The sequence below is a fragment of the Podarcis raffonei genome, chromosome 11, assembly GCF_027172205.1.
Source record: "Podarcis raffonei isolate rPodRaf1 chromosome 11, rPodRaf1.pri, whole genome shotgun sequence".
Classification (NCBI taxonomy): domain Eukaryota; kingdom Metazoa; phylum Chordata; class Lepidosauria; order Squamata; family Lacertidae; genus Podarcis; species Podarcis raffonei.
The window spans coordinates 13,399,262-13,420,173 of record NC_070612.1 but is presented as its reverse complement, the minus strand read 5'-3'; the positions used below and the strand labels follow the sequence as shown (position 1 = coordinate 13,420,173).

At 40.6% G+C, this 20,912-nt stretch overlaps 1 protein-coding gene across 20 annotated transcripts in view; it reads left to right on the top strand.

The window, feature by feature from the left end:
• The window catches only part of TCF4 (transcription factor 4), a 339,764-nt gene that overhangs the window by 287,088 nt on the left and 31,764 nt on the right, over nucleotides 1-20,912 (top strand). For 15 of the 20 annotated variants that reach the window (XR_008332771.1, XM_053408685.1, XM_053408679.1 and 12 more), the window contains 5 exons: nucleotides 885-1,017; nucleotides 6,093-6,160; nucleotides 8,390-8,468; nucleotides 10,959-11,035; nucleotides 14,747-14,950. Coding sequence is in view for 19 of the 20 variants with exons in the window: in XM_053408685.1 (XP_053264660.1) it covers nucleotides 885-1,017; nucleotides 6,093-6,160; nucleotides 8,390-8,468; nucleotides 10,959-11,035; nucleotides 14,747-14,950 (561 nt within the window). In the remaining variant the exon portion in view is untranslated. The remainder of the gene's footprint in view (nucleotides 1-884; nucleotides 1,018-6,092; nucleotides 6,161-8,389; nucleotides 8,469-10,958; nucleotides 11,036-14,746; nucleotides 14,951-20,912) is intronic. The other 5 variants (XM_053408675.1, XM_053408677.1, XM_053408695.1 and 2 more) reach the window with 2 other exon arrangements.

Genomic DNA, 20,912 nt, shown 5'->3' with positions numbered 1-20,912 from the left:
TGAATTTAGCTGGATCACACATCATTTAAATTTGTTGCAAGTCATGGGCGTATATCTTTGTTGATGTCTCTTAGAGTTTATTTTTATATTGCGGCTTTGAGCATGCAACCACCTTGGGATAGAGCGGAATAGAAATAAATATTTGTAAACATCTCATGTCTTCAAAATGGAACATGACAAACATTTCTATTGTTTATGCTGCCCATCTGTTGTATATGGGATAAGAGTAGTCTCTGGGATGTGAGGCTACAAAAGCCCATATATTTATATGTTCTAGTCCTCTGCATACAGGAGGGTACGTCTATGGTGGGATTCATCTAGCGACCTCTAATGTCCGGTGTCCCACACTGATGGAGAGCACCAGATCTGGGAACTTTATATCGAACAATGGCATAGGAATGGCTCTCTGGTGAACTCCCTACAGAAGGCTGAACTAGTGCTCTGTAGGACTTTTGGTTCTTTCCATATTGTCTTCCACCAGCAGTCTTTCCAGGCTCATTGCCAGAAATTTCATGGTGAAGTAGGTGTGTGCATTTGTGCTTACCATTGCAAGTGAGTCTGAAATGGTGAAACCCCAATAAAATCTGATATATGTAATAATTATTTAATTGAACCGCATAGGAAGAGGGAGGTTGGGGCATGTCTAAAGGAGACTAGGCTCACACAGGCAGCCTGCAGAGCCCCATGTCCTTTCATCTGCAGCATGCCCTGCTGTGAGATATGTGTGCATTATTATATCATATATCTTAATGAATATATATCTGCTCAGAAAGCTGTGTCCCACACGTGTTAAAGAAAGTTGAAGTGATCCAAATGCAGAGGTCCAGCTGTTAACGTGCTCTTCTGCTGACTGAAATGTTCTCTCGTTATGCTTTCTACCACAGAGCTACCCATCACACTCCTCAGCAGACATCAATTCCAGTCTTCCTCCAATGTCCACTTTCCATCGCAGTGGCACAACCCATTACAGTGCTTCTTCCTGCACACCACCCGCAAATGGGACAGATAGCATAATGGGTGAGTTGACAAGCTGTTTTCATGCTTGAGGAATGTCAAGCTTCTCTTTGATTCCCACAAGATTCTGCAAGAGGGAAGGGACAATGTTTCATCAGTTGTGTCATCAGAAAGGATTGCTTCTCTATGCTTTTCAAATATATTATGACTAAAATGGTGTGGGTGGTTAAAGTCCTTGCTGCACAGATGCCTGCACAAGGCTCACCTCTTGTCAAGTTCTTTGGAACTAGAATTTCATCTCTACATACTACAAGCACGGCCACTTGCCTTATTATTTCCCCATTATTTTCCCTTCCCTCCCAAAAAAGTGTTTGCTTTATTCAAGTTACGGATATGCCTTAAAAAATTACATGCACAATGAGTTTTCTCTCTGGACGAGAGAAACTTTCACAGACCATGGGTATCAACAGCTGATGTCCTAAAGAGCTGTGAACACAACAGTTCCAGTTTCCTGAGTGGATCATGTGAGGATATTAACTGAAAACGATGCTTAAGTCTGTGCAGAGCATTACCCATGTGTTTTCAAAGGTTCAAAGCTATGTGGCATTCAGTCAGCCACTTACCAGAAGAGATTTAATGCAGCATATGCTAAAGATTACTCCAGAATATCTCCCTCATTCATGTATTAATCCTGCTTTCTACTCTCACTTTAAATGACATGTTTGAATGACATGACGCATGGCAGTATGTGGCTTTTTTAGTGGAAACATTATGTGTGCTTTCCCTTGAGGCCTTGGTTTTACTGTGATTTTATTATTAGAACAGTCACATAATACTGCACTTGATTTTTATTTTTTTACAAGCGTGTTAAGCTTCCAGTGCAGTGGGGTGATAAACTGTCATATGGCACAGGAGGGACATGAATTTTTATCCTGCTGTGTCAGTACTTCTTATCTTAGGAAGAGTGAAAATATCAAATTGACCCAAGTTTCCGTTCTCTTTCTTAAGTCTTATAACCATAACTTTTGTGCAACTCAGAGATTTGTGTTCCATCCAGGAAGTTGATGCCGGGTTGTAAGAGTTTTGCTTGTTAACTCACAGTAACTGCTTTATCAAAAAAATAATTATTTGGCTTAACTAAACCATGAGAACAGAATATTGGACTGGGTAGGCCTTGGTCTGATCCAGCAGAGATCTTATTATACTCTTAATCAGAGTCACTTCTAGGTTGCATCAACATTGTTTACTCTGTCAACATTTTACATGCCTGAGAAGGTTGCAATCTGAGACCAGATTTCATAGTGAGATGTTTGGGTTGGTTTTTACATAATCCTGGCATTAGTAGTATTAAATTTATATAGTCTGCCCATCATATGCCGAATGGCTTCCAAGCTGTTTACAGGTATAAGACCAATTATAAAATCCATTCCTAATTCAAGTACACAACAAAATAATTCCATCAGTGCATTAAAGGCACCCACAGTCAAAATATCTAATAAAACAAACTGGTTGAAAAGCATCATAATTAAAATGGTTAAGCAACAGTTTCAATGCCTAAGCCAAGTGTTCCTTCAAAAGCTGGTGGAATGTCAATACTTAAGGGGCTTCTGGTATTTCAGCAAGGAACACATCACGTAAAGTGGTACCTCGGTTTTCAAGCATCTCGGAAGCTGAACATTTAGGTTTTCGAACGCCAAAAACCTGGAAGTAAATGCTTCCGTTTTCAAATGCGTCTCAGAAGTTGAACGGCTTCCACTGCGTGTTTTTCCATTTTCTCCACTGAAATTGAAATTATCCCTTTGTGCCTCGGTTTTCAAATGTTTCGGAAGCGGAATAGTCTTCCAGAATGGATTATGTTTGAAAACCGAGGTACCACTGTATGTACTTATATATAGTACTGGAATATACCAGATACTTGCATCCTAAAAAGATATGTGCCAGAGCTCTTTCAAAAATTAGTTGGGCCTTCTCCCTCAAAATGGAGGTGCCCAAAGTGGCTCAGGTGAACCATAAAAGCAACCATTAAGAAGGCATTAAATGCCATCAGCTGAGAACAAATCTATAATATAGAAAGGTTGCCATGAAACTCAAAGCTTAGCAAATCTAAAAAGAGCTAGGACTGAATAAAATCAAGCCTCTTTAGTCATATCTTACTAATGTAATACCTTATTATCAATATCATTAAAACATAGTACCATGGTACCTCGGTTTACAAACTTAATCTGTTCCAGAAGTCCATTCTTAAACTGAAACCATTCTTAAACCGAGGCACACTTTCCCTAAAGAGGCCTCCCGCCGCCAGTGCCCTTCCACTGTTCGGATTCCATTCTTAGACCAAGGTAGAGTTCACAAACCAGGATACTACTTCTGGTTTTCCGGAGTTCATAAACCGAATTGTTCATAAACAGGGCTGTTCTTAAACCAAGGTACCACTGTACAATAAAAAACAAGGTCAAATGCACCTGTTGAGAATCATAATTGAAATAAACAAAATCAGTTAAGATTCTGAAGCACATTATAAATGATCATAGTTGAATTGTTCATTGCACTCTTCAACCCCTCCCAAAGGCCTGGGACGGATTATTCAGTAATTCACTAAAAAGCCATATCCTCAGGCCGTGATGGAAGACTGGCAGTAGGGAAGCAACAGAATGGTTGTGACAGAGAAAATGCTCTAACAACACATTCCCATCAAACCTTCACACAAGAGGCCTCACCAGAGGACCATAAGAGAACAGGCAGATTCATAAACAAACATATATGGGGTTGGGGGGGACAGGAAAGGGACAATCCTTTAGATATTATGCCAGAAATGTGCAGGGTTAATCACTGTATCATCCCTTACAGTTATATCCTCATGGAGAATGGCTGAGTCCCTTCCCAAATACGTTCAACTTCTTAATATGCCATTGCTGTGTGGTCCTGATCCTTGACATTTCCACATCAGCAGATTTGCGTTCCTAGGCATCCCAATTCCCAATCAGGACCTAGATTGCAGGGAATCATTCCCACTAGGGTTACATTCGCATGGAAAGATGGGCGGGAGGAGCTTTTCAGAATAGCATCTGGCTTGGCTATTTTGCTTCCAAGACCATAGCCAGAAACTTTATGATAAGGTACCTTGAACTATAGATAGACAGCCAAATAGGTTTAAAGTTATTTAACATACAGTTTAATATAAAGTTATTTGTGCTGTAAACTTCATAAGAACCATTGATCTCAGTAGGATTTGCACTTGAGAATACTGTGGTACCTTGGTTTTGGATTACAACCATTTTGGATTACAACCATGTGAAACCCGGAAGTGCATGTCCCCCTTTTTTTTGGATTACATCCCATTTTTTTTTTGGGATTACAACCCGTTTTTTTGGGGGGGAGGCCCCATTGGCGAAATCGCGCCTTGGGTTACAACCTGTTTGGTTTACAACCGGATCTCCGGAACGGATTATGGTTGTAAACCAAGGTACCACTGTACATGATTAGGATTGCACTGTTACAGTACTAAATATTCTAAAATAAAATGTAGGATTATGTAATAAATAATAAAGGCTCAGTGTTTATCAGTTGCCCCAGTGTCATTGTAATTGCCCATAAATCTGGAAGGCAGAAGGAGATTTACTTCGTAGAGTGCAGTAGGGTAGGATACTGTCTTCATGGTTTGCTTTATATAGCCACACTAATGAAAGAGTTGGTGGGGGTGTAATGTCAGAAACCTGAAAATTCAAGGGAGGACCATGTAATATCTAGGTAGGGGAGGGGGTGTTTGCTTGAGCCATTTGTGAGCTATCTTCCATCATGGAAGCCATTTGTGAGCTATCTTCCATCAGTTTACTCCTGGTTCCTGCCTGTCACCAGTGGTCCATGATTCTGTGATTTTAATTGGATGATTATTTATACGTATTGGGGAGGTGGGTTTCCTAGCTCTGCATTCTTGTTGTCTTTTATGTTTTTCCCTATGGCCCTGAAGGCATGGAGTCTCATCTGGTCAATAAATGGGAGGTTTTATGTTTAAAAAGAGATAGGAGAGCTGTCCTAACCTTATTATCTACTTGATGTCTGCTTAAAGACACATGAGTCATTTAGAGTTGCCCAGGACCCTGGGGCCTTGAGACCACGAAACCAAAATTCCAGTTTTAACTCTTTGACATACATTGAGCATAGGATCCTAGGAACTGTTGAATTTTTAGAGCCCGCTTGATAATACCATCGAACTCAAGTAAGGAAAGGGGACCTGTGGAAGTAGCCTTTTGTTCGCCAAGTTTTACGCTACATTTAGCTTTTTCGCTAAAATAAATTATTTTATTTAATAAGAGCTTACATTTTTTTCATGACAGACTGTTAGCTTGCTTCAAGTTTTCATGAAAAAGGCTTTGTGCCCAATTTAACCCAGAGGAGGAAATCAGGAATCGCCCACCTCCCCAGTTGTTTCAAGTGTTCTGAGTGACTCTAGAGCTAGGGTTGCCTGTCTCTCTGATATAAATAAAGATGGGGTGAAGGCAGCAAATCATTCCATTATGTGGGATAGCCAGTGTGGTACCCTCCAGATGTTGCTGGACGACAAATCCCATCATTCCTGACCATTGGTCATACTGGCTGGGGCAGATGAGAGGTGGAATCAGCAACATCTGGAGGGCATCCGTTGGCTACTCTGTGTCAATAGACTTAGACTGTGCTGTCCCATGCAATGCAGGAAATGTGAAGGCAGTAAAGTAAGACCTCTGTGTCCCCTTATTGCAGGGAGAAGTGAATGACTATGTAGGAGAAGTTGTAGTTATTTGCAAAACACCCTCTTCAGTTGTTCTATGAACAGAGGGGAGGGGAAGAAAGAATGCATTCAAGGCCTGCTCCAGTATCTTCCCCAGGGATAACCATGGAATTGATGGGGTAGGTAGGGTCCTCTGGGAAAACGAAAGTATATCCTTTGGGTGTGGAATTCCGGTCTGCAGCACACGTAAGGCGATTCAGTGCTTGAGGTATGTTTGAGAGTTACCACGGCAAACAAAAATTAATGCTAGTTAAAAGGGTTCGCGCAATGCAATTAGCATTAAAATGCAATTGAATTATGGATACCTGCACCAAGAATAGAAAATGGGATTATTTTCCTGCCTTTCTTTTATGTTCATTCTTTTGTTTTTCAGCAAACAGAGGAAGTGGAGCAGCAGGAAGTTCACAGACAGGCGATGCACTGGGGAAAGCACTTGCATCTGTAAGGAAATATTCACTTTGGGATCACTTGCATAGCATAGACTTGAGTCAGAAACAGTTACCAAATATTTCGGAACATGAGTACCATGTGGGATAGATTTCATCACTGCTAGCTAAAATAATTTTTTTTTAATACTGTAGTGATGTTGCATATATATATATATATATATATATATATATATATATATATATGAGAGAATGAAGCTTTCTGGAGAATGTAGATAATTTGGGGTGAGTTGTTGATGCCCAACTCTTGCTTTGCAGTCTTCCGTTCACTTGACATGAAAACTCAATAGCAATAATGTTTCTGAGTATTGCTTCTCATCTTACGTTTGAAAGGCAGGGTGGCTTCTCGTGTATTCACGTGCGTGAAAATCTAGGGCACACTTCCACTACAAACTTAAACCAGTTTTCACCCAGTTCCAGTTATGTATTTTCATCCAAGAAACTCTGGGATTTTAGTTCCTTGTCAGGGTGATGAACATTCCTGCTCTGCATCACATAATTGATTCCCAGGGTTCTTTGGGAGGAAGCCATGACAGTGAATCCCATTTAAGTTTGTAGAGCAGTCATACCCTCGAAGTTGGAGCTGCAATACGTGTGTTTATCTCGCAGCCTGGACGCTCTGTGTCCAGAGTTGTCCTTAACACAAATCCTCTCCACAAGAATGAGTACAGCTGTGACTTTCAAATGTAATTTGAGCAGCGAGCCAGAGAAAGGATTCATTGGGAAGGGATTTGGCTTTCCGTTTTGTGTTTTCCTTTCAAACCTCAGGGGCCTTTAAACGCTGCCCTAACTGTGCTCAAGCTGCTTTTCTGTGAGCAACTCCTGCACAACTGACACACATTTTTCATGACCCACTCACACGGGCAAGGGGGCCGATAGCTTGGGTCCTCCCTGCAGAATTGGCACCGCCCGCTGTTGTGCCGATTCTGTGGTCAAGCACTGCGCCATCGGCTTCTTTTCAGCCTCTGTTCACATGTTGGAGTTTTTTAAAAAATGCTCTACTCTCTGCTACCTTAGAGAAAGCAGCTGCACAGCCTTGGTAATGTTTAAAGGCCCCCCAAGTCTGTTTCTTTGCAGTGGTTAATGTTTAAAAGTCAGTGTTTTAAGGTCTGGGCAGTCATCTCTTAATGCCGCAATACTTTGTGTATGCTGACTTTTAAAAGAACCACCACTTAAATTTTCTGGGCAGAGTGGATTCCACTGAGTTCTCATGAGAATTTGACATTTTCCGTGTCCAGCTAACATGTGTTACAAAAACAGCCGGGGGTTGGGGGTATATCACAATTTCTGTATGATAGATGGATACAGTACTACCCCCCAAAAAAAAGTTATTTAGCAGGTGCCCCGAGGCATTTATTTAACAGGGAAGATGATCAAGGGCTAATTAATTTAATTGCCTATACATAACTCAGAGGAAGAGTTCACATATAGGCAGCTTAAACGGTCGCCAACATGGGTTCCCAGCATGCTGCCCATTACTGGATAATTGTTTGAAATAAGAATCAATTATCTATGCCATCTAACCGTGTCATAAGAAGTTTCACCTGTTCCTGGTATCGAGCGATATCTGGTGGGTCTTACCTGAATAATATAAAATATAACTCATTCTCAACAGGTATAGCCTGTAGCAAAACCTACTTAACAGGTGTAGGAACCGGACTATTCTGTAGAGCAGAGCCCTGCTGATGTTGCTGTACTCCAACTCCCATCATCTCTGAGTATTGGTCGTGCTGCCTGGGACTGATGGGAGTTGTAGTCCAGCAGTATCTGGAAGTCATCAGCCTGGCTACCCCTGCTTTAGAGCTCTCTGTAATAAACATGGCCCACTTATACCCCTGCTTCCTAAATCTTCACTCTGTTGTAGTTGTTAAAATAAGTTTAGCTTCAAATAGAATAACTCTGAAACCTTCATATGTAAAGCATTGTGTAAAATACATTTCAACCATAGTGCAGACTGTAAGGAGCATTAAAGCTATTACAAACGATAAGGAAAGATAAAACCCTGTGACAATTAGAACTTTCCCTTCAGCACAACTGTCTGGTTCTTCAAGATGTTTTTGTCATGTTGCTGTTCACAGCGTATTTACGTGTTTTAGGGGCTAATGGTTATAAGGAGGCAGAGGTGGTGTGGTTTTTTCCCCCTTCCTTAACTATAGAAGTGCCATAGGTCTGTCTGCATCCATTAACAAATGGGTTTAGAATAATTCTTTATCATCTTTTAAAGATCTACTCTCCAGATCACACCAACAACAGCTTTTCATCAAATCCTTCAACTCCTGTTGGTTCTCCCCCTTCTCTCTCAGGTATAGTGGTTAACATTCTACTTTGCTGAACATTTTGGTTTTGTAAAAAGTAGTAGATCCTTAAATATAGCCCTTCTGTTCAAGGTAGGAGAGCTTAATTGTCCCAGAAACTTTCATCATCTTAATATTAGGGAAGGTCCATAGCTTGGTCATTGTTTTCAAGCTTTGCATGCAGAAGTTCCCAGGTTTAAAATATCCAGCTAGAGCTGGCAGACCGTGTTTGAAACCCTGGAAAGCCACTGCCAGCCAGTGTTGACTAGGTGAACCAATAGTCTCACTAAGTGTAAGACAACTTCCTATGTTCCTAATAATACACACAATCCGAAATTTGTACTTGTATTGGTGGAACAATATATTTGAGACATTTCCCCCCCTGTTGTGCCACAAATCAGTTTTCTAGCAGTCTTCCTCACTAATGGGTGATCCTAACACTTGCTGTTGAATTCCCAAGATAATTTAATTACAAGAAAATTGAAGAGACCCCCCCCCCCACAATTGTCATGTGTGTTGATCCTAGAGGATGAACCAAGAGTGCGAAATTTGCCAAGGCTACATAAATCAGGTGTGCATCCCATTCCATTCTAAACAGCAAAATTTTATCAACTCCTTGCTCTGCTATTCCCCTACCTCACCAGGCAATCAGAGTATAGACTGACTCCAGTTTGCTAGATAATTTCTACTGTGCTCAGCCTTACTTGGCTTCTCTTAAGTAAAGCTTGGACAGTTAAGATCCTGATCTTAACTGGAAAATATCCCAAGATCTAGGGACAACTCATATGCTTTCTGAATTCATGTGTTTATCACATGAGAACTATGAGAACTACATGAGATAGGAAACATGTAGCGGGAATTTTTTCTACACATAGAATCATAGAGGTGTAGAGTTGAAAGGGACTCTGAGAGTGATCTGAAGTCTAGTTAAGGAGCAATGCCCCAAATGTGCTTCCCTGTTTTCAGAAGCCCATCCACACACTCAAGAGTTAAGGCAGAAAATCCCTTCATTGCAGAGTGAAGTGTGTGACTAAATGGAAGATGCTGCAGTTATTTGCAGTGCAAAATCTTCTTTTTAATTGTTCACATCTTCCTGTGACGAGCCCTGTCCCATTACAAGGGAGGTATGAGGGCAGCGGCAAAGCAATACATGATATTGGATAGCTTCCTCTGCAATCCTAAGTATGTCTACTCAGAAATAAGCCCCTTTGAATTCAGTGGGACTTATCCCTGGGTAAGTGAGGTTAGGTTTGCACTGTGGATGCTGAGTAATCTGCAGATAACCCAAGTAAGTATACGCAGGATTAACAGAGCCACTTTACTAGTACATCCTGCAACAGACTGACTGTCAAAATCAAGAGAATTAAGCAGTCTAAATAAATATAATGGAGGAGAAAAGAAGAACTTCTTGAACAAATAAATTTTTATCAAAATAATACCTTGAGAGTATAGGTTGATAACAGTTGTTTTTATCTTTTTCCAAAATGGCATATTTTGATAAATATTCCAGAGTGAAATAATTATACTAAAGGTCTCAAATGAACCTCTGTAAATTTAGACCATGTCCCTTAATTTAGATTTAGAAATTTCTGATTTTGCTTCCATGTGCATACTAAAAGTTATTAGTGAATGTGTCAAGTTATGCCATAGATTAGTCTAGAGGAAAAAAATGTGGATGGCTCTGCTGTTATTCAGAAAGCCAGTTGTGTCATAGAAGGGGAAAGTCACATTGTGAATATCCAGATTATTAATCTCCATAAGCACATTCTGTAAGGAAGAGCTTCCAAAACAACATTTGATCCCTGGGTGTTCTGTGTGACTTCATTAGGAAACGGATACATTACCCTGTTGACCCTTTTGTATTTCACTCTTAAGAGCAATTAAAAAAAAAAGTGTGGGGGGGGGGGAGGTTGGCTGGCTGAATAGAATGACACAAATAAAAAGGCAGCTTCTTTCAATACTTTTGAGAGCCAGTAACCAAATGTGAAAATTGCAGTGCAGATAGGAACAGTGCACCAGAAACTTTCCCTTCATTTGGTGCATAGAAATGAATGGAGTTTGTGGAACAGAAGAATGGAATTCTTAATTTTTTTAAAAAACGAAGCAGCTTGCCATAGGTTTGATGATTCAGTGATACTGTCTCCCATTTATAGAATTATGGCACAGTCCAGCAGTCCCCTTAGCACTTTTTTAAAAGATTGATTCTTGCTTCAGTTGGTGACACCTCTCTTCCTGATGCAGCTTTTAGTAGGTACAGTCAGTGAAAGTTTGCATGTTAGCAAGTAATCTGGGGAACCTTTGTAGCATGTATCATCAGCATTTGCTACAAAGGTGCTTTTTCTTCTCCTTAATCAGCATATATTTTGAAAGTTCTCCATAAGTCTGTTTTGTATGTCTTATCTAGGAAAAAGCATTTACATGTCTCCATATTTATTTATTTTTTTAAAAAGAAGCATTTTGTTTGCATAGTTCCGATGGTAACTCCCATTTTACTATTAGCAGGCACAGCTGTTTGGTCTAGGAATGGAGGGCAAGCATCATCATCTCCCAATTATGAAGGTCCCTTACACTCTTTGGTATGTTTTTGACTGGTGGCCTCCTTGGTGTTAGTATTTTATCTGCTGTCTACGTCTTCCATTTCTCACCCACTTTTCTAACACAGGTTTTTCCTTTTGCTGGTGATTTGCAATGTCCTTGGATTTTTCACGGTCCTTCTGACCATTTCCATACTGGGTGGTGTGAAACTTCACTCATAAACCATTCAATATTTGTAGATACTTCCACCCCCACCTTGTGCACTCTTAGCTGATAACTAGTGGCAAAAAACCGAACACATGAAAAATGGGGCACAAATGCAGAATTTGATGCAGAAGGTAGGGATGCCATACATAGTAAGGTAAAGGTAAAGGGACCCCCGACCATTAGGTCCAGTCATGGCCGACTCTGGGGTTGCGGCGCTCATCTTGCTTTATTAGCCGAGGGAGCCGGTGTACAGCTTCCGGGTCATGTGGCCAGCATGACTAAGCCGCTTCTATAGAACCAGAGCAGTGCACGGAAACGCCGTTTACCTTCCCGCCGGAGCAGTACCTATTTATCTACTTGCACTTTGATGTGCTTTCGAACTGCTAGGTTGGCAGGAGCAGGGACCGAGCAACGGGAGCTCACCCTGTCGTGCGGATTCAAACCGCCGACCTTCTGATTGGCAAATCCTAGGCTTTGTGGTTTAACCCACAGCGCCACCCACGTCCAGAGGTGCAAATTCGAAGAAGGACAGGCTGGCATTTGGTAGGGGGGAAAAGCAGCATTGTGTATTAGTGCTGCACTTGTTTATGACAGTGGAATCACTGAAGATTCTAATTATAGAATACTAAAGAAATGATAAAGAGAGTTTATTTAAATGGGAGGGTAAGAGAAGTCACTCAGCATATAATTAATAAAACCTTCAACCTTTTTTTGTTGTTGTCAGCTTAGCTGGGGAGGTAAATGATCATAGCATAAACATACTTTTGATGTGCCATCAATGATACCGAATGTATTTATTTATTTGTTCATTTGTTTTTTTAAAAAAAACAACAACACTTAAGATAATTATAATCTCTGAGTGGTTTACATAAAACCAATAAAAGTACAAGAACATTCAATAAAATTTCATGAAAACTAGATTAAAAGCAAAACACAGTTCTGTATCACACCAATTAAAAGTAAGCAGTGTAAAACACAAAAAAATTAAAAGTCATGCCTCTAGGAAAACAGTAAAAAAAGAAAGAAAAGCTGATAGGAAACAAATGATTCCCAGTTTGGGGGGGGGGGCAGACAGAGGACTACTGAGGACTTCAGGAATGGCCACATAATGCAGACTCTTGGAAAACTCAAGTTCAGCATCAGAATTTTAGTCGACTTCAAAAGTATTATGAATTATAGCACCTGGCTATTAAAGATGCAATGCTGCTGTCATGAGGGAATGTCAGATATTATTTATTTCCAGATGCTATTGCTGCAAGCATGCATAGTGTCAGTGGCTGCATTGTTCATATGGTTCTAAGTAAATTCCAGATAACCCACTTTCTGCCACTGGGTGATTTTTGCAACTCATCAGCATGTTATTGAGGTTCCCATGGTAGGTACTTTTCATGAGGAGGTTCGACTTTGGTTGGTGTCCTTCACCTATGCAAGAGTTACCCAACATGGTGCCCTCTGGTTCCATCAACCCTAGCCAGCAGGGCCAGTGGTCAGGGATGATGGGAGTTGTAGTCCAACAAAATCTTGAGGGCACCATATTCAGCTACCCATAAGTCATAGAGTGTCCAGCAAGTCTGAAAAAGTTGACTTTGAGGTCATCTAACTAACATGGTAATCTAAGCACAAGAATAATGTTACAATAAGAAATAGTGATGAAGATTGCTCTGGATTTCTTTTTTTACATATAGCTTAGTATTCTGCAAATGGCCTTTTCCCCAGAATAGTCAAAGTTTATTCTCTTTTTTCTGGTTAGATGGTAAGAAAAAGGCATTTAATATGCCAGGGATCCAAAGAACTCCTCAGCTAATTCCATGAAAAAAAAGCAGTGGACTTCAATTTTATGAATAATAACAAAACCTCACCCCAAATACCCAGAATGCTGCATAGCAAAAGGTTTTTAAACCAATTAAAAACAAAAACAAAATATAGCTTATGGCACGGAGTAGAGAAGGGTAACGATTAAGTGAAGTAGTGTTATGTGCAAGATAGCTTGCACTAAATTCTCTACTCCCTGGTATATAATAATGTAAATAAATACATTAATATCAGCCTGGCCCAGTTTTCTTAAGGTTGCAAAGGCCTAATCTGCATGATGCAGGAAGCCAAAATATGGCTCATAGGAACAGTGAGAATGTGCAGGCTCCCATAGAGAAGTTGGCTTAGTGTGTTGTCCAAACTGGGGCTAGTGGTTATGCTGTCTCTCTTAGTAGCCATTAGCTGCAGCCAAAGTTTGTTCTTGGCCATGGGTTGCAGTTAGTGAGGAGAAAGCTCAACCGCAAGCCCCAGTTTGGACAGCACACTAAGGCACACCTTGGCTTCCTTCAGCATGGCAGTAGAAAAGACCAGGGAGCGGTTAAGCCGATGTGAGATCCTTTCTGGGAGCTCTCACATTTGCGTGTCGTGAACCAGGCCTGTGTGATCCATTTCAGAAGCGCCCTTGGGAATTCTGGAACAAACTGCAGAATAGGCAAAGCAACACACTGCTTCACCTCATTTTGCAGTGAAAGTTGGCCCTTGGAAGTAGCTCAGTGAAGCAGACATTCAGCTTCTTAAGAATCAATACCACTGCTCTTTCTGGCTCCAGATAGTGAAATAATACAGTGGTAATGAGGCTGCTCCTAAGAACAGGTCAGGGTTTGTATATAAGTGTTGGTGAAGGTGAATGACACAGCTTACCCCAGGGTTTGTTTTGGGGGGATTGGTACATGTGTGCGTGTTTTAATCTCAGTCTAGCTGTGCAACTGATGTGGTCAACCTGTTTAATGTGCAATTGTTCTGAAAGTTATTTGGGCCCATAGCACCACAGGGAAATGGGTGGCAGCCAGATATGTTCTTACCCTGTTCTCTGGTTGCATGAGAATAATAGGCCCTAACAATGCTTGCTGTATGTCGGTCACAGTGCACAACCTAACTAACTTTAACTTGATATTAACAGAGCCACAAGGGAATAAATGAATATAGGATTGCAGCCCGGTATATTTAAACATTTTAAATTGTCACAGCAATTAGGTATTTCTGAATGATGCAAAATGTTTCAAAACCAGAAGGTAACATATGTACTTCAGATGTTATGTTCATGAGGAATCAATGAACCTGTTTTGCCCATGAAAATGAAAGCTATCTTTTTTGTGAATGGAACTTGCATGGTTCCCTAGAGAAACAGTTTTGGTATCATTGTTTTATATAAGACAGTGGGTTGTGTCCAAAGTTGTTGTTATTATTATTTAATTTCTATATCATTATATATATCAGTCCTGCTTAAGAGTGTACCCATTGAAATTAATGTATATAACTAACTTGGGTCAGTTAATTTCACTGTGTCTTCTCTGAGCGGGAGTAACTTTAGACTCAACCCATAATAATATCTATAATGTAAATACAAATTCAGAAGCAGCCCATCTCTCCCCCTCCCCCTGCCTAGCATGAAGCAATAGAATTTATTTATTTTTTAAATGTGGGGTTCCTAATCTCTGGGTTTTGTCTCAAGCATTAAATGGCCCTTCACATTTGCTGATGCTTCTCTTGATTTGTTTTTCATAAACAAACAGCAAAGCCGGATTGAAGACCGCTTGGAAAGACTGGATGATGCTATTCATGTTCTCCGGAATCATGCAGTGGGGCCTTCAACTGCCATGCCCGGTAGTCATAGCGACATGCATGGCTTAATAGGGCCCTCGCATAATGGAGCAATGGGAGGTCTTGGGTCAGGATATGGGACAGGCCTTCTTTCAGCCAATAGACACTCGCTAATGGTAAGCTATAAAGATTAAACACTGCTCTTAAAAAATAATAACAACAACAGCAACAGTGACGTAATTAGGATTTTTTTTACACTGCTCTTTTTTTATCAGGCATTTAACTGGGGCAAAATGTAGTCATTCTGAGCTTATAAACATGATACCTTGCTAATATTGTTGGTGCAATTAATTGGTTTTCAAACGTATTCATATTATGCAGATCATTTAGCCCTCTTCTGGATGTGTTTTAAAGACACCTATTGCTTTCATATTGCATATGTTTGTGGTGTTGGAATCAATATTCTCTGAATTGTTTGTTATTAATATTATTATTTATTAACTTCATTAGTCGCTTTTTGCAATGGCAACTCAAAGCAACTTACAATATTTTAAGCAAGGAACATACATACATGCAGGCAAGCAGACATAAAAACCAGCATTTTTTAAAAAATAAAAAAGACAATTTTATTTTTGAAAAAAATGAGATTGAAACATGCCACCCACAAAGAAAGTCCACAGATAATTAAAAATCAAAGGTCTGGAGAAAAAGGAATGTTTTTGCCTGGCACCTCAAGTTATGTAACAATGGCACCAGGTGAATCTCCCCGGGGAGAGCATTCCACAAGTGGGGAACCACCACTGAAGAAGCCTGTTCTCATGTTTCCGCCCTCCAGACCTCATGTGGAGAGGTCACATGAAAAAGGCCTCAGATAATGATTGTAGGGTTCAGGTTGGTTTGCATGGGGAGGGTCCTTGAGGTATTGGGATCCTGAGCCAGATAACACTTCGGTCAAAACCAGCACTTTGAATTTTTCTGGGGCAAAACCAGCACTTTTGCCCCAGTGATGAGCCTGGCTGTTGAATTCTGCACCAGCTGCAGTTTCCGAACTGTCTTCAAAGGCAGTTCCACATATAACACATTGTAGTAATCTAACCCTAACAGTTATCAAAGCGTTGGCACCAGAAGTTAGGCTATCCCTGTCAACATAGGGATGGTCAGCTGAAGCTGACAGAGGGCACTTTGCTCCACCCAGGCCACTTGAGTTGCAGGTGAAAGGGATGGATTCAGCAGTATCCCCAGGTTGAATGGAGTGTAACCCAATTGAGAGCAGTTGTCCTCCCATTCATCAGGTCTAAGGAACCACCCACTAACAGTGCCTCACTTATGTGGATTGAGCTTCAGTTTATTGGCTCTCACCCGGTCCATTACCATTGTTCATGCTTTTAAAATCTGGTTGGAAGCCATCCTGTTGCTTCAGTCCTAATTATCTATATCTATCTATCTATGTATCTATCTATCTCTAGCTAGCTATCTAGCTATCTCAAGGATACCTTTGGCCAAAACATTTGACTTTTTTCTTTGGACGGTGTGAATGCAAGATTCAGGGGGAAAGTACAAAGGAAAAGCACAGTGGGTGGTATCTAAGTCATTCTCAAAGTTGACCTACTGAAATTAATGGACTTATGTTCATAAGGTCCATTAATTTCACTGCGTCTACACTACCACTGCTTATAACCCTGTACTTCCCATAGGGGTAGCCATGTTAGTCCCTGTTGGTTAACTGTGTTAGCTAGTTAGCGAATGGGCTGTAGCTCAGTGGCAGACCGTCTGCTTTGCCTGCAGAAGGTCCCAGGATAAATCTCCCAACAGCAGCATCTCCAGATAGGGTGGGAGGGAGCCCCCTGCCTGTAAACTCTGGAGATCCACTTTCAGTGAGTGTAAATAGTACTGAGCTAGATGGACTAACACTTGCACATAATCTTCGGAAGCACAACCAGGAAAGCATCATTTGGCATCTCAAACATTCATCATGGCATATGTTTTCGTGGACTGCAGTTCACCTCATTGGACGTGAAGTTGATGTTAAACAAGCAGATGAGGGTTTTCTACCCTCTCAAGGTACCCATGCCTGCAGTCCTTGCTTGTGCTGGTTACTGAGAGGCTAGTGAAAGTTGAATCTGCATGTGCTATAAGCAGGCATGCGCTATTCAGATTCCAGTGCAGCCAATGCCATTGTGCTTTGCTTTAAAAACAAACACATTGTTCCCTATTTTTTTGGAGCAACTGTCTCCTTTTGACTTCACCTTTGAGTGGGGGGATATCTCAGCTGCACATCTACATCTCTAGTCAGTGGATTTAATACTTGAAGTCCTTTGCACCTGAAACATAAGACAATCTATTTTCTATGAGCTGGTCCTGCATGCCTGGGATAAGTGTACTTAAATCCACCAAGGGACTGATTGCATGGTCAACAGCCTCTTCCTACATGTTATCCTCAGCCACACAGGAACTGCTCACAGAAAAACAACGTCCAGGGGCTGCAGCAACTTTTAAAGGGCCCCATGCAATCTGTAGAGAGCAGAATGTGCATTTCCTATGTGCAAGAATCCAAAATTCTCTCTCCTCACCCCACCCACAATTCACCCAGCCCCTGGATGAAAAAAATAACTTACTTGGATTTGAAATAATTTGGGGAGGGGGCATTTCCACTTTTTATTATTCTTAACCATTGATTTATTTAATTTACACAAACAATTCCCGGCTACCATACACCAAGATAGATACGATAGATATCCCATTTTTTATTCATTGAATTTATGTACCGCTCTATACCCGGAGTTTTCAGGGCGGCTCCACACACATGTTGAAAGAACAGAGGAGAAAAGGGAAATTTAAAAGAAGGAGGGAAGGAAATCTAAATTTCTAGCTTATTACAGATTTATGCACATATTTCCTGCACCATGCCTTTATAAAAAGCGCCAGTTTCATATAAAAAGTAAAGGGAGCCATGTTGGTTCTTAAGAAAAGACTCCAAAATCCACAGGTTCCCTGCTATGGGAGCCAACCAAAAGTGTCAGAAATTCATAGTGAACTTTCAATTTCTCCAGAATTCTGAATTAGACAAGTTGTTACACACACAGTCAGGGTCAGGGGTTCTTGTTCAGCCTGCAGCCTCCTATCTTTGAATGGAGTCTACAAGCTGACCTCCTGGCAACTACAGCAGCGTATTTTTTGTACATTTCTTCATTTTTGGTTTTCCTCACCCACCTCACACCCCTCTTTTTAGAACATCTTTCCTAGTAAAGAGTTTTGAAGAACTTGAAAGCATCCCACATTTTTCTGTCTTGTTTTGTGTAGTTCTCGTAAAGTTATTGCACAACTGCAGTTTTTGGAGTTTCCTCATGTTCACATTAGTCTGCATAGAAATCAAGGAATTATTGCCTTTTTGCTGTGTATTTTCCCTCTTTCTGTAGTTTGATGTAATAGACTTTTCCCCCCATGTGCCATCAAAGCCAACATATTGAAGGCAATTAAGAGATGTGATTTCAGACCAAACCTACGTTAGGCATATTCTTCAGTACTGAATTTGAATTGGAGGACAGGACATTTATTGTTAGTTGGTGTACTTAATCTTTTCATACAGTATTTTTTACATCGAAGTGCTGAATCTTGTTTGTACTTAACTACACACTTTGCTGCAAATATCCTACATGTTAATTGCATCTCAGAACAGAATAGATAGTGGAATAGCTGTCACTCTGGTTTTCAGGCAGAAGCAGGGAGTGGTGACGGTGAAACTATTTGTCCCTCTCTCTTAATGACTTCTTACAGTGGCGAAAAGTCATAGCTCAATGGTAGAGCACGTGATTTACATGCAAAAGGTCCCAGGTTCAATTCTTTGGCATTTCCAGGTTAAACTGGGAAAGATTCCCTGGGGAGCTGCTGATGGGCAGTGAGGATACCATTCATCTACAGCTGTCACATTATGGCCTGTTATTAGGTTGCAGCCTAGCCTAAGGTGTAGAGCAACAGCAGTACTGCCACCATACAAGTATATGCTAAAATTATGAAGTTGGTCGCTATGTATGTATGTAGAGCCCAGATCTGAAAAGGTTGAAGACTATTGGTGTAGATAATACTGAGGTTGATAGAACAGTGATCAGTCTCCAAGACCACTTCTTCTGTAACAAGCAGTCCTTCAGCTAATCTTAAAGCATGATTTGAAGCAGCTTCAGATTTAGCTTCTGTGTCAGCTTCTGCTAGGGCACAAAACTTTCTACCAGTTCCTTATCCATCAACCCTGTTCAAGTAGTGAGGAGAAATACTCCTTGAAGGTAAGGAAAGTTCCTTAGTCCATCAATTCTGATAAGAACTCTGCTCTTCTCAGACCAAAGCCTTGGTCTAGTCCAGCATTCTCTTTCTAGAGTGGAACTCAGGGGGAAGACCTGAGCACAACAGTACTCATCACACTTGTGTTTCTCAGCAACTGGCATCCAGAGGCATACTGCCTTATCCTCCATGAAATTTTCCAGTCCCCTTTTAAAGTTTACAGCCAATATGCACTGTGTGAATAAGAACTTCCTTTTCTCTGTCCTGATCTTCATCTTCATTGTGTTACCCCAGTTATAGTGTTATGAGTGAGGTAGAAAACCTCTTCCCTAGCTAATTTTTTCATATCATGCTTAAATTTTACATCGGTCATGTTTTCCCTTACTGGTCTTCCCCACCCCAAACTAAAAAACCCAAATGTTGTAACCTTTCCACATAAGGAAGTTGCTTGAGCCCCTTTATCATTTTGGTTCCCCTCTTTTGCACACTTGGAGAGTAGTTTGAATTCAATGGGGCTTACTCCCAGGTGAGTGGTTATAGGAGTACTGTCTAAATCTGGTTCCTCCACTCCCTTCAGTTCAGGAATCCTTCTCCTCTTACAGATTCCCATGTCTGCATTGACTTTCATTGTGAATAATTTTTAAAGTTACTATTTTCTGTGTTATCTTTGTATTCTATTATTCAAGCTAATCAGTGGTTGAATGTATAGAAGCTCAACTCAGGCAATCATAATTACTACTTTGATGTTGACAGTCAGCAAATGCAAAACCATTTTATAAGATGAGACTAAACTGGTTGTGCCTACTTTCACAAATATCATTGAGCGGGATTCAACGAATGAATTCCATCAGCAGAAACCCATGCAGGAACTTCAGCTTCTTCAATGGGACTCCCCAAAATTAGATTGAGGAGGGGTCAGGAGAAACCCTAAAACAGCATGGGAACAGGAGAAGAGGGGTCATTCTGTCTGGCAAGATGAAATGTTTTTGCTGATGAAGCATTCAGAGGAGCACAATGTTGAATTCCATTCATTTTGGTGTTTGTCAAGTCAAGTTCTGGTTTATTGTTCATCCAATTGACCATTACAATGCACAGTAAAGAGTTTGCAGACTGTCAGAGACAGTCAAACAATCTCCAGCATAACTGGAATAAAACCAAGTATAATTAAAATCAGGTACAAAATTGCACTACAGTTACTGAGATGTACTAAACCAGCAATCTCACATCTGTCAAAACCATCCAAATGACTGAATGGTCACTTTTACACTGAATAAGATAAATTTGTTGTGAGTAGCTGCTGCTGAGAATGTTGTGGAAAATTTAGTTACAGCAGGAAACCTGCCTTTTAGTACAAAAGCCGAAAGGTAGTTGTGCTCGCTTTGGCAGCACATATACTAAAAGCCGAAAGGTAGTTGATAGAGTTTTCCATGTCGAAACCCAAGGAACATCCTGTGAGGTTTTTGGGTCTGGCTGAAAGATGTACAAGAAAACAAATACTGCGGTAGAGTCTACCGTCTGGCTCATCCCATAAATACATGTTGTTTTATGAATTTCATTTAGGCAAAGAGGAACTTGAGATCCATGGCAAAATCAACACAATGATTCATTATTAATCTGCTGCTTAATCACCATTTGACAATAAATGCAAACAAATGTCTTAAGAAAGCACACCTGCTTTTTCATTGCAGAAACTAGGTACTCACCCCTGAAAAATGTACTGCTCACAGTTCATTCCCATTGAGGGGAGACTTAATTTGATAGAAAACAAAAACATCAGTTAATTAGGTCCATTAGGCAAACTACTTCAATATTATGTATTTATGAATTGTGACCTGAGTTCTACCTGAGGCCATATCTAATAGGAGC